This window comes from Harmonia axyridis, chromosome X, assembly GCF_914767665.1.
Source record: "Harmonia axyridis chromosome X, icHarAxyr1.1, whole genome shotgun sequence".
In the NCBI taxonomy this organism is placed as follows: Eukaryota; Metazoa; Arthropoda; class Insecta; order Coleoptera; family Coccinellidae; genus Harmonia; species Harmonia axyridis.
In genome coordinates this window covers 14949701-14962347 of record NC_059508.1, presented here as the reverse complement: position 1 = coordinate 14962347, position 12647 = coordinate 14949701, and the positions used below count along the sequence as shown (strand labels likewise).

Here is a 12647-nt window from a genome sequence, read left to right as displayed (position 1 = left end):
CAATGAGTTCAGAAATAGGAATGAGGAGAACAGTAATTATTTCAAGAAGAGTAACTGTTATCTGCAAATGACAGTTAAATCTGCCCAAAAAAATGATAACTTAAAATAGAAAATCGATCATCCCCAAAGTCAAGGTAGTATCTTTAATAAATGATTCATGGCTATCTTCTGTCTATTTATAAGTAATTGTATCCATACTCTTATCAGTTTTCAACTATTATCAGCTTTAGAATCTCAGAGGCAGTGTTTCAGTGCTTGTTTCAATGTAAACATGCAACAATCTGTAATGAAATCACGGTGAGCATGATTTTTCCAAATGGTAGCAGCTCTATTAGTGAAAGTTGTGTCAGTGAGGTGCTCTAATCACAGTTCAGAAACTAGTATCAGGAACAAAACCCAATCTTCGAATTTTTCTGGAATGGTATGAAGTTAATTCTTATTTGAGCTACGTCATCATTGAATTAGGACCTATATCATAATTATAAGTAGGAAAAAGGTCATCCACACACCATTCTATTAATTTTTCAATTCATTCTCAAAAAACTTCTCCCTATCTACGATGATAGACGTATTTTGGGATATTCCAAATTATAATTCTGTGCTTCATCCAAAAGTATCCTCCTGATTCTATATGTCGAAAAGTTTCACCTCAATTATTTCAGTGTTGAAATAAGAACGAAAGGAAGTAATATTTTCAGAAAATTTTGCATGTATCGAAAGTCTTATTCACAATTAAAGTAAGTAGGGGGTTAGTCTTCTTTTTATTAATTTTTTTTTAAAACTAAGATCTTCATTCAGTGGCGTTACCAGATTCAATCTGAATAATAGATATTGAACAAATCTATTACGAAAAACGTACACATTTTTATCTCAGGAGCTTTAAGATAAGAGTGGAAATTGATAGTGAACAAACAGGTATTGTATTGGTAGCTATTTCTTATTATTCCATAATGAGAAAAAAATAATTCACACCACAATAAATAAATTTTTCGATTGTCTGATTGAATTTTCTATGGTTCTAATGTTCAAATCCATTCCTAATTTAGTCAAAATCGAACTATAGAATGCGAAATATTTAGATCAATGATATTTCACGTATGCGCATGAATACCATACATTTGAAACTGCTGATCGTTTTATAAAATAACTTATTATCCGTTCTGAATATACATATAAAATTTCACCAATATATCGGACCAGTACAACGCGAAATATGGAAATCTCGGTAATTTCATCTTTGCGCATACTCCAACTCTTGACCTTAATCTGAAAACGCGGGATATCAAAACATGGACAACTTTGTGTCTATTCTTTCACAATAATATATCTTTACGATATATTTTGTTTATTAGTTTCTTGGAATATAATTCCAATTCTAAAAATGACAATATTAATAATCAACCTAAAGAAAATTCAAAATAGCTAAAACTGTACGAATTGAATAACTAAATTATAATAAGGACAGACTTACGTTTTACGGAATTTTTGTATTTAATAATACAATTTTTCTTCACCAGCGCCTTGTAGTTCAACAAAATTACTGAACTCACCACGTGTAAATATACTTCACAAAAATTGCAATTGAGGGACTAACTGAAAGTACCTGTTCCCCTAGTAAGGGTTCACAGAGAAAGCAATTACTTCAGGTAGTCATAGATTTCTTTCTAGTTATTCTTATGAAATACGTATACAAATTGACATTTACAATTGAAAAAACAATTTTAGAAATTTTAAATTTATTCTTTGGTTGGTAATGACTTTAAATCAATAAAGCTTTATAATGAAGAAGCTTAGTTTAGCATGGTATCCTCTACGACCCAAACTGAATACACATCTTGAATTTCATTGAAATCGGGTAAGAGTAGTAGAAGAACGCACGAACACACAGATCGACAGACAGACATGAAATTAAAAATTATCTGAAAATGCATTTTGTGAATGGAAATGGCAGTTTTCATGCCAAAAGTTACTCGGAAGCTGCTAAAATATGATCATATGACGAAAACACTATATTCATGTAAGATAAGAGAGTCATGCTGAAATGAAATCTTTTTAAATTTGTTCTTGTGGAGTATTTGTTTTATTGAGAGAGGTCGAAGCGTTTTCAAACATTGCGAAACATCATTTTTTCACGGGACTAACAGAGCATAGTGGTATAAGACGCGTTATCTTAGAAATGGATTATTGAAATGAAATTATTTACTAGACAAAATTCTACAGATAAAAAATTCTGGAGCCTTCGGTGAAGAATTTGACATCTCGACGAAATATATCATTGAATGAGACAACAACACGTTACTTAAACCATATTTTCCAAAGAAAAGGTCAGCTGGCACCACTGAATGATAAGAACAGGTCACTGTTAGTCTAGTGTGTTAAGATTAATTCAGATTTGTAGCATTATTCGCATTGCTCTGAGTGAAAAGTCATTTATTCGAAAAAAAAACAATGACAGATTCCGGCAAAATAAGCCGTAGAACGCGTGCGCAGAGAACAATGAGGCGTGATCGTTATTTTTTTAAACAAGATTCACAAGAAGATTTAACTCAAGATAGTGATTTTTCTGTTGAAGATTCGCCGTTATTCACGTCATCTAGAAATCAGTCTTTCGAAAATGGTAATTTTATTCCATTCTACCCCTACGATGTCAGTCCACCAAGAATTACCGAAAATACTCGGTTTTTGGTAAGCTTCCAAAGGATTGTTTTCCCTTTTTTGGTAACCTATTTGTTGTATTATTCAAATTTTGAAAAAAAAATAAATCTGAAAGAATTGTTGGTAGAAATTTGTGTACGAATTTTGAACTGTTGATAACGTCTTGTCAAAGTTATTCCCAATTTGTGTTGTAAATATTTACGATTTTTTTTACATCAAGTTGGCTACATCGTTCGATAACTTTCGTGGATTGTTGAATATCATGTTAATATAAAACCAGAAGCCCTAGAGTATAAATGTGGCCCCATTTGAAACCATGGATTTGAGAAACCTTTCAAGCGAACTTTAATATCTTACTTTGGCCTAGAATTCAGAGGACTACTAAGGGCTCGCACACACAAATGGAATTCTCACAGTGAATATTATTTATTTTTCAACAGCCTCTTTCTTGAAATCTAGTATTTTTCTTCCCGGAAAAACTTCGAGACGACGTTATCTGCCTCAGTTGAAATATATTCTATGTATAGGGTGTCCCAAATTCCTTGTCTAATGAGGGGATCTCAGAATTCCCATGAGCTATAAAAATATGAATGGCATTTTTTAGAGAATTAATTTGGTTAAAATCGCAACCTTATAAATTCAGCTGTTCTCAAGATATAAGACAAAAAGGCGTGAAATTCTTTATTACTGGTGCTATCAACATTCTACAGGCATTTTTTCCAGTAGAATCCATTGGTGCAATCAATTGTTTTTCATTGCAAGAAGTTGTTTTAGAGTAAAGTATAAAAATTTTTATAAAAAAATAAAATCGCTTTTTTTTCCTTTTAAAAAATATATAATATGCTATGTATATGAATTTCCTGTCAAACTAAAAAAAATCATCAAAATTTTCAGTTTCACACGGGTCAATCAACCAAGTGCCTATCTATGACAATCTGTGAATAATCAAAATATTTGGTGGCCACCAAGGTCTCCCGATTTAACATCGTGATAAATTGAGAAAATACTCGTCCGATCTATCTTACACTGAGAAATCAGTAGCAGAATAGTAAAGGAAATCTTGCAATATTTGTTGGGGATTTTATCATTGTGAGATTAATTTTTTGTAGTATTTCGATATCTCCGAAACTATCAGTCACGTCCAACGCAATTTTTATGTGTACCTATATAAATTTAATCGATAAAGTGAGTTATCCAAAAATTTTGAACTGATAATCCTTAGAGGGTTTTTTCTAGATGCCGTGTTCTTGCAAGAAGCTGTTTTTTTCAAAATAAATGTAAATTTCATTAAAAAGATCGATTTCATCTGAAATAGACACATTTGAATGCTGAATATTCTTCTTCCCTGGTTTGGTGCTGATATACAGGTGTTCCACAATTGTCGCGACGCTTTATTACAGTTGAGCGTTGAAATTTTCAAATTTTTTGACCGAGTATCATCATCAGGTCCATTAGAACTACATTCTCAAATTGTTTGGACTTTTTGATAATCATTGAGAACTACTTATGAAAAAAATGGTGGCGATAGGGACTCACATTTTTTTGAATTTTTCGGCAGAAAAAGCTTTTTTCGAAAAAGATTTTTTCTTTTTCGATTCTGCAAATACGTAGTATTTTAAGACGGTTTGCTGTTTGGACCAAAAATGTACAGTGTGTTCGTAAGAATTTTGGACAACTGAAATTCATCAAAACTCAAGATTTTCAAATTTGAACCTATATTTTTCATTATTTTAGTCGATTCTACGTACAAAATAGTGGAGGTTACATAAGCAAACCTTATACCTAAAATGAATACTTTAAGAGTTATCGAGGAAGAACTTTAAATGAGGGAAAACTGCAATTTATAACTGTATGGAGTAATCTGTAACTTCCGGAAAACACAGAAAGAAACTCAAATTCGATGTTTTCATAACTAAATTTGACATTTCAAAAATTGAAATGAATGATTTGTAATTGAAAATTGTATTGGTTTATGGATTTCTCAAAAATCCCAACGAAAAATTAATTATAATTCATGAAATGTGAAATTTAGTTATCCAAACCAAAAGTATTCCTTTTTATAAGTATAAGCGACTGAAATAATAAAAAATATAGGTTATAATTTGAAAATCTTGAGTTTGATGAATTTGGGTTGTCCAAGTTCATGATCTTCTTATAAATACCCTGTACATTTTTGATCCAAAACGCAAACAGCCTTATAATACTTAGTATCTGTAGAATCGAAAAAGAAAAAAATTTTTTCGAAAAAAGCTTTTTCTGCCGAAATATTCAAAAAAATGGGAGTCACCATCACCACCATTTTTATCATAAGAATCCCATTAACTCATGAACCGTTGAGTTTTTACCCAAGGTATGGCAAATTGCCGAAATTGTCATCAAAAAGGCTATCTAACTATGCAATAATATACTGGGTGTGACATTTGAAATAGGGAAGTAGTAGTCTGTTTCCGGTATAACCGGAAGTTGTAGAGATCTAAAAATATTTTAAGGAGAAAGATCATTGTCTCATACCCCAACATAGAAATTTTCAGGTCGAAATTGTGATCAGTTTTCCATAAACGTCTAATAGGCCATCCCGGTGAATCACCCTGTATTTTTAACCGCAAAGTACTACCTCTTATTGAATTTTCGGTGTTATCAATTTTAAAAATTTTTTCAGAAGTTCGGAATGGATGTTTTTCTTCGAAATTGTTATATTTCTTCGAGATACTTTGCGTTGAAAGAAGGATAAGTATAAAATTCATAGTATTTTTTGTGTCGAAAGTAGAACAACCCCTCAAGTAACTCCAACTCAGATATCTTGACGTACCTGGCGAACCAAACACCCCCACTCTCATTATACAGGATTTACTTACATGAAACCGTATCAATATTTTCAGAGCGTCGATTCTAAGCTCGAGTAACATGACATCGGGTATCTGTTTAAAATGAACACCGTGAACGATAACGACACGGCTAGACCACCTATCGAAAAGAACGCCAAAGCGAAATACATACTCAAAAAGATCAAACTGAAGGTGAGGCAGGGTGCGTTTTCCGAAAAAATCTCGGAGTTGCCTTCGACGTCTTCAGCAGACAGACAAACGCCGGAGGGAGACGAGAATTTGATGTTTTCAAAATCGGCGTCGGAGACGAATCTGAGCGAATCGCAGACTGTGACGTCGAACGGAAACGACGCTAAGTTGAACGTCGAAGAGAATAAGAACGTGGACGGCTTGCATGCCTTTGAACGGGCCAAATCATTGGAGACGATCAAAAGGATGCCAGCCTATGGTGAACTTATAGCCGATGTGCCTACTATGACGGTAACTGATTCAATTTGATTTCATTTATTGCTATAGACGATATTCTACCAGTACAGTAACTGCCACAGCTTCATTTCATTGAAGACAAGCTCGAAGTACTTCTATTTCATTTTATTATTGCCAAATTCCAGCCTTAGCTGAAATGCTTCAATTTATTTCATTTATGCCAAGACAGTAACTGTTTATGCTCAGATACAATTTTCTACCATGCCAGTTACTCAACAATTTGCCTAATACCCAAAGACCATTTTCTACTAAGATAGAAACTTCTTCAATTTCATTATATTCATGCCCAGATACAATTTTCTTCCATAACATTGTTCCCTCGATTTTCTTTACAAGGACGAAAAATGCTCTGATTTATTTCATGAATGCCTAAAGATAGTCTTCTGCCAAGGTGGCAACTGCTTCAATTTTGTTTCATTTATGTCCAGATATTATTGTCTACCATCACAGTAACTGTCATTTGAGACCAATGACAATTTTTGATACCATAACGTAAACTGCTTCTATTTTATTTCATTATGCTCAAATACCAAAGGCAATTTTTCCACCTTGAGGTCAACTGCTTCAATTTTATCTCGCTATAATTTTCTACCATGAAAGATACTCAACAATTTGCCCAAATACAATTTCCAACTAAAATAGAAAATGCTTCAATTCTATTATATTTATAACCACATATAATTTTCTTTCATAAGATTATTCCCTCCATATTTTTTACCAGGACGAAAACTGCTTTGATTTATTTCATGAATGCCCTATAATCTAATATACAGGGTGAATTACTTTCGACTAATGACGTCACCGTCATTTTTTTTTAATTGGAACACCCCCATTTTGTCTCAATTTTCCGGTAACTCCAGCTGAGCTGATTCCAAAAATGTATCATATGTTGATTCCAATTGGTACAGGGTGGACAAAAATACAATAGTTTTGTGTGTGCTCATAAAGTAACGCGTAACATTCTTTATTAGTTAAATTAACAATATTATCAAAAATACTTATTGTCTAGCGCAATTGGTTTGAATATAACACCCTGTATAGTTCGTTACATTTGTAGATTAATAAAAATAAGAAATAATTTCTTTCATATTCTGTCTGCTAGACCACAAGTACTAAACATGTTTGGAAACAGCTCATTTTTATTAATCTAAAAATGTAACAAACTATACAGGGTGTTACATTCAAACCAATTGCGCTAGACAATAAGTATTTCTGATAATATTGTTAATTCAACTAATAAAGAATGTTACGCGTTACTTAATGAGCACACACAAAACTATTGTATTTTTGTCCACCCTGTACCAATTGGAATCAACATGTGATACATTTTTCGAATCAGCTCAGTTAGAGTAATCGGAAAATTGAGACAAAATGGGGTTGTTCCATTTTTAAAAAAAAAATGAGGGTGACGTCATTACTCGAAAGTAATTCACCCTGTATATTAGATTATTATTTTAAAATACGGTAAATTAAAATAGAAAATCGACGTCTTTCAGGATTATTCCTTAAAATGGTCTGTTCAATTAAAAATGAAGTACTCATTGGAAAACGTGTTACAATAAGAAAACTTGTAAATATCTGCGTAAGAACGTATTTGAAAATTTGAGTTGTTATCTCCATTTCTGGTATATTTTATATCGTCATCAGAATCAACTTCTGACGTAAGCAATTCAGTAGGCATTGTACTTTTGAGTGGAACGATAATTCAAATCTCAAAATAAACAAGCGTAATGTGAATCGGTTCGAACACTGCGAAATAAAGTTTTTCAATTTCCATCAGAAATTTTATACTAGAGCCTGATGAGAGAATTTGAAAAAAATTGTGAATTGTATATATTTATACCTATCATTCGTGTGAAACTGGAAAATATTAACGATAAGAAAAATCTAGGCTAATGAAAAGTAAAGGATGTTTTTTTAGAGCTATAGAACTTTAAATTGCAATAAAACAACGATGGATTATTCGATTGACATGAATTTTATTTATCCACAAGATAATCTTGTGGCATTACATTTTAAATATGATTTCTGGCATATGACCGCCACGCCTGGCTCGGATGTAGTCCAATCTGGACGTCCAATTTTCGATTACTTTTTCCAACATTTGTGGCCGTATATCGGCAATAACACGGCGAATGTTGTCTTCCAAATGGTCAAGGGTTTGTGGCTTATCCGCATAGACCAATGACTTTATATAGCCCCACAGAAAGTAGTCTAGCGGTGTTAAATCACAAGATCTTGGAGGCCAATTCACAGGTCCAAAACGTGAAATTTGGCGGTCACCAAACGTGTCTTTCAATAAATCGATTGTGACACGAGCTGTGTGACATGTTGCGCCGTCTTGTTGGAACTACAGCTCCTGGACATCATGGTTGTTCAATTCAGAAATGAAAAAGTTAGTAATCATGGCTCTATACCGATCACCATTGACTGTAACGTTCTGGCCATCATCGTTTTTGAAGAAGTACGGACCAATGATTCCACCAGCCCATAAAGCGCACCAAACAGTCAGTTTTTCTGGATGTAACTGTGTTTCGACATACACTTGAGGATTAGCTTCACACCAAATGCGGCAGTTTTGTTTGTTGACGTAGCCATTCAACCAGAAGTGCGCTTCATCGCTAAACAAAATAAAATGGACGTAGTGCGCGATACGTATTCCGCACCGAACCATTATTTTCGAAATAAAATTGCACTATTTGCAAGCGTTGTTCAGGCGTGAGTCTATTCATGATGAATTGCTAAACCAAACTGAGAATAAATCACTTGACAGCTGTTAAATCGGTCACCATCTCGAACAGTAATGCCAACTTAAAGTTATATACCTCGAAAAAAAACACTCTATAGTAATGTTTCATTCACATCAAAAAAAGCTTTCCCATGCTCAAATATTCACATGAAATAGTGAATATACTGCCTTTTGATATCTTCAAGTCGCTATCACTTGAATTTACGATCGTTCAAAACCTAGAATTCACGCAATTCCACAAAGGAGAATTTGAGAGTTTCAAATTACAAAAAAATAGGTAGGTATGTTTTTCTCTCAGCGATATTGATTTCTTTGCATCATCGATATGTCTGCTCTTCGATGTGTGAAACACATGCTCAAGTTACTAGATCGTAGGTATGTCACCTCATTTGCGATCCATTTCCGATCCTCACATGAAAAAAAGTTGTAATTTGAGATAATGTTACTTTATATACAGGGTCGATCATTGCTGTAGATTGTTTTGAAAGTGTTCAAGACCAAATTATTTTGTTGCTATTATAAATATGGGTGAGGGCAATGAATAAGAATAAGTTTTTCATCCTCATTGAAGATTTTTTACTTCTTTACAGAGGAAACGTTGTTCTATCGTATAACACTCCATGTTTACTAACTACCGTATGTGATTTATCAATAGGTTCATAAGATTAAAACCGCGCAGGTCATTCTTGCGCTCTTCATATGGATTCATTTTTTTGAATGATTTTTTTTTGTTTCAGTCGAGTCCAAATCAAATACATGTCAGGCGTAGAGACCACCTCTATAAAGTTTTAGTTATAGGAGATTTAGCGACTGGAAAAACATCCATTATAAAAAGATATGTCCATCGATTTTTCTCCCAAAACTACAGGGCTACAATAGGTGTGGATTTTGCATTGAAAGTAATAAACTGGGATGAAAATACTGTAATAAGACTTCAACTTTGGGATATTGCTGGTAAGGATTTTTTCGTTAGTAGGTATACTAACAGGCCAATTGAAAAGTCCCCGGTCTGCCATAGTAAAAATTTTTTGGCAAAATTCGATTTTATTATTCAACATAGTTGCCTTCGGGGATGATAGAGCGATTATAGCGATCTTCCAACTTTTCGATACCATTTTTGTAGTACGATTTGTCTTTCGCTTCAAAAAAGGCCTCAGTTTCGGCGATTACTTCTTCATTGGCGCTAAATTTCTTTCCAGGGGGCATTCTTTTGAGGTCTGAGAACAGGAAAAAATCGCTGGGGGCCAGATCTGGCGAATACGGTGGATGCAGAAGCAATTCGAAGCCCAATTCATACAATTTTGCCATTGTTTTCATTGATTTGTGACACGGCGCATTGACTTGATGAAACAGCACCTTTTTTTCTTCAAACGGTGCGGTTTTTAACGGTTTCATCCTTTAAACCATCCAATAACGCTATATAATAATCGCTGTTGGTGGTCTGGCCTTTTGGACGTAATCAATGAATATTATACCTTGCGTATCCCAGAATACTGAAGCCATAACCTTGCCAGCTGATTGTTGTGTTTTTCCTCGCTTTGGATTTGGTTCATCGTGTGCGGTCCACTCAGCTGACTGTCGATTGGACTCCGGAGTGAAATTATGGAGTCATGTTTCATTCATTGTCACATATCGACGCAAAAATTCAGGTTTAATGCACTTAAACAGCTCCAAACACTGCTCAGAATAATTAACACGTTGTTGTTTTTGATCCATTCTGAGCTCGCGCGGCACCCATTTTGCACACAGCTTTCTCATGTACAAATATTCGTCAATGATATGATGTACACGTTCAGATGATATCTTCACAATGTCTGCTATCTCAATCAACTTCACTTTACAGTCATTCAAAATTATTTTGTGAACTTTTTTGATTTTTTCTTCGGTGACAGCCTCTTTTGGGCGTCCACTGCGTTCGCCATCATCGATGCTCATTTCACCACATTTAAACTTAGCATACCAATCAATGATGGTTGATTTTCCTGGTGCAGACCCTAGAACTCTTCATCAAGCCAAGATTTTGCTTCAACTGTATTTTTTTCCTCCAAAAAGTTATATTTTATCAGCACACGAAAATCTTTTTCCATGTTCTTTCAAATAACAAAAGTAGCTACACTCACAACACAATATCTCACAAACTAATAGTCAGACTGCTGTCAAATTTAGATACGTATCATTTGAAGGTTGGTACTAACTAAAAATCATATGGATTCAATAAGCACCGCCATCTATGCATCAGACCGGGGACTTTTCAATTGGCCTAATATTAGATCTGATGGTTTGGCTTGAATTCAATTGGATTTTGAGGGAATTCCTTATATTGATATTCATAAAAAGATTTTTTGATATTCTGTTGGTTAAAAAGAAATTTTCAAAGAGAACTCAGCTTTCTAATAGGACAGGTCAATAACTAATGTCTTATATCAATTTTCAGGGCAAGAAAGGTATGGAAATATGACAAGAGTTTACTTCAAGGAAGCAGTTGGAGCTTTCATAGTCTTTGATTGCACAAGAGTGAATACATTCGAATCTGTTAAAAATTGGAAAACGGATTTAGATTCCAAGGTACTTTTAGCGGATGGCAGCAAGATACCATGTGTTCTCCTAGCGAATAAAGTGAGTATTTTGAATTTGTAAATCAATAACATCATAACATGCGATTTAATTTCTTAGTGTGATCAACCCAAGGAAGGAATTGTTAACAACAATAGTCAAATGGATGAGTATTGTAAAACAGAAGGATTTGCAGCATGGTTTGCTACTTCAGCTAAGGATAATATCAACATAGATGAGGCAGCTAAAATTTTGATTGAAAAGGTGAAAATATATAAGCCAGTTGTTAATTTCTGGAAAAATTTAAATTTAGAATTATAATTTATTATTTTTTTCAGATACTAGAGAAAGAAACTGTCCTTAATGTGAATAAGGACGGTGACCAATTTTCAATTCAAGAGGACAATACGGAGCAAAATCATGGGAATAAGAAGTGCGCATGTTGATGTCGACTGAGATGTAAATACTTATTTGTCCTGTTTTGTGGTCAATTATCAATTTATCATTCATAATTATTATTCATTGCTCAGGTGTACCTGAGTATAATTTTTTATGGTAGTGTCAATAGATTGTTAGGAATATGTATCCTTTTTAAGAAATAAAAAAAAACATTTTCTATACCCAATTCCAACAGAATAAAATTTATTTTTGAGCAGTGTCAAATTTAGATGGGGTATTTTGCAATCAGAATTTCATGGAGATTATTAGTATGATATAAAAATTGGGCATACACATTTAAAGAAACAGGGTGGTATAATGTTTTACCACTTTAGGACCAGAGTCAAAAATAATTTACGCTTATTAGGCTTAATAAAAAGTCCCGGTCTAATGCACATATGGCGGTGTTAGTATTAAATCCATATGATTTTTAGTTAGTACCAACCTTCAAACGATACGTGTCAAAGTTTGACAGCAGTCCGACCATTAGTTTGTGAGATATTGCGTTGTGAGTGTACCTACTTTTGTTATTTGAAAAAAAGATGGAAGCGCGAGCTCACAATCGATCAAAAGCAATAACGTGTTAATTATTCTGAGCAGTGTTTGAAGCTGTTTAAGTGCAATAAACCTGAATTTTCGCGTCGATATGTGACAATGGATGAAACATGACTCCATAATTTCACTCCGGAGTCCAATCGACAGTCAGCTGAGTGGACTGCACACGATGAACCGAATTCAAAGCGAGGAAAAACACAACAGTTAGCCGGCAAGGTTATGGCATCAGTATTCTGGGATGCGCAAGGTATATTCATTGTTTACTTTTACGAGTAAAAATCGATTATTATATAGCGTTATTCGATCGTTTAAAGGATAAAATCGTCAAAAAAAACGGCCCCATTTGAATAACAGAAGGTGCTGTTTCATCAAGACAATGCGCCATG

The 12647-nt window shown here is 33.9% G+C and overlaps 1 protein-coding gene across 2 annotated transcripts; it reads left to right on the top strand.

Moving 5' to 3' along the window:
- Nucleotides 1-2363: 2363 nt before the first annotated feature.
- LOC123685662 (ras-related protein Rab-32) lies at nt 2364-11893 on the top strand. Of its 2 annotated transcripts, none has more exons than XM_045625444.1 (5): nt 2364-2685; nt 9453-9669; nt 11150-11331; nt 11389-11532; nt 11607-11893. In XM_045625444.1, exons 1-5 carry the CDS (start codon nt 2449-2451, stop codon nt 11712-11714), a joined length of 888 nt encoding a protein of 295 aa, XP_045481400.1. In that variant the 5' UTR covers nt 2364-2448; the 3' UTR covers nt 11715-11893. The 2 variants fall into 2 exon arrangements, with proteins under 2 accessions (XP_045481400.1, XP_045481399.1); XM_045625443.1 differs by lacking the exon at nt 2364-2685 and adding an exon at nt 5546-5960.
- The last annotated feature ends 754 nt before the right edge of the window (nt 11894-12647 follow it).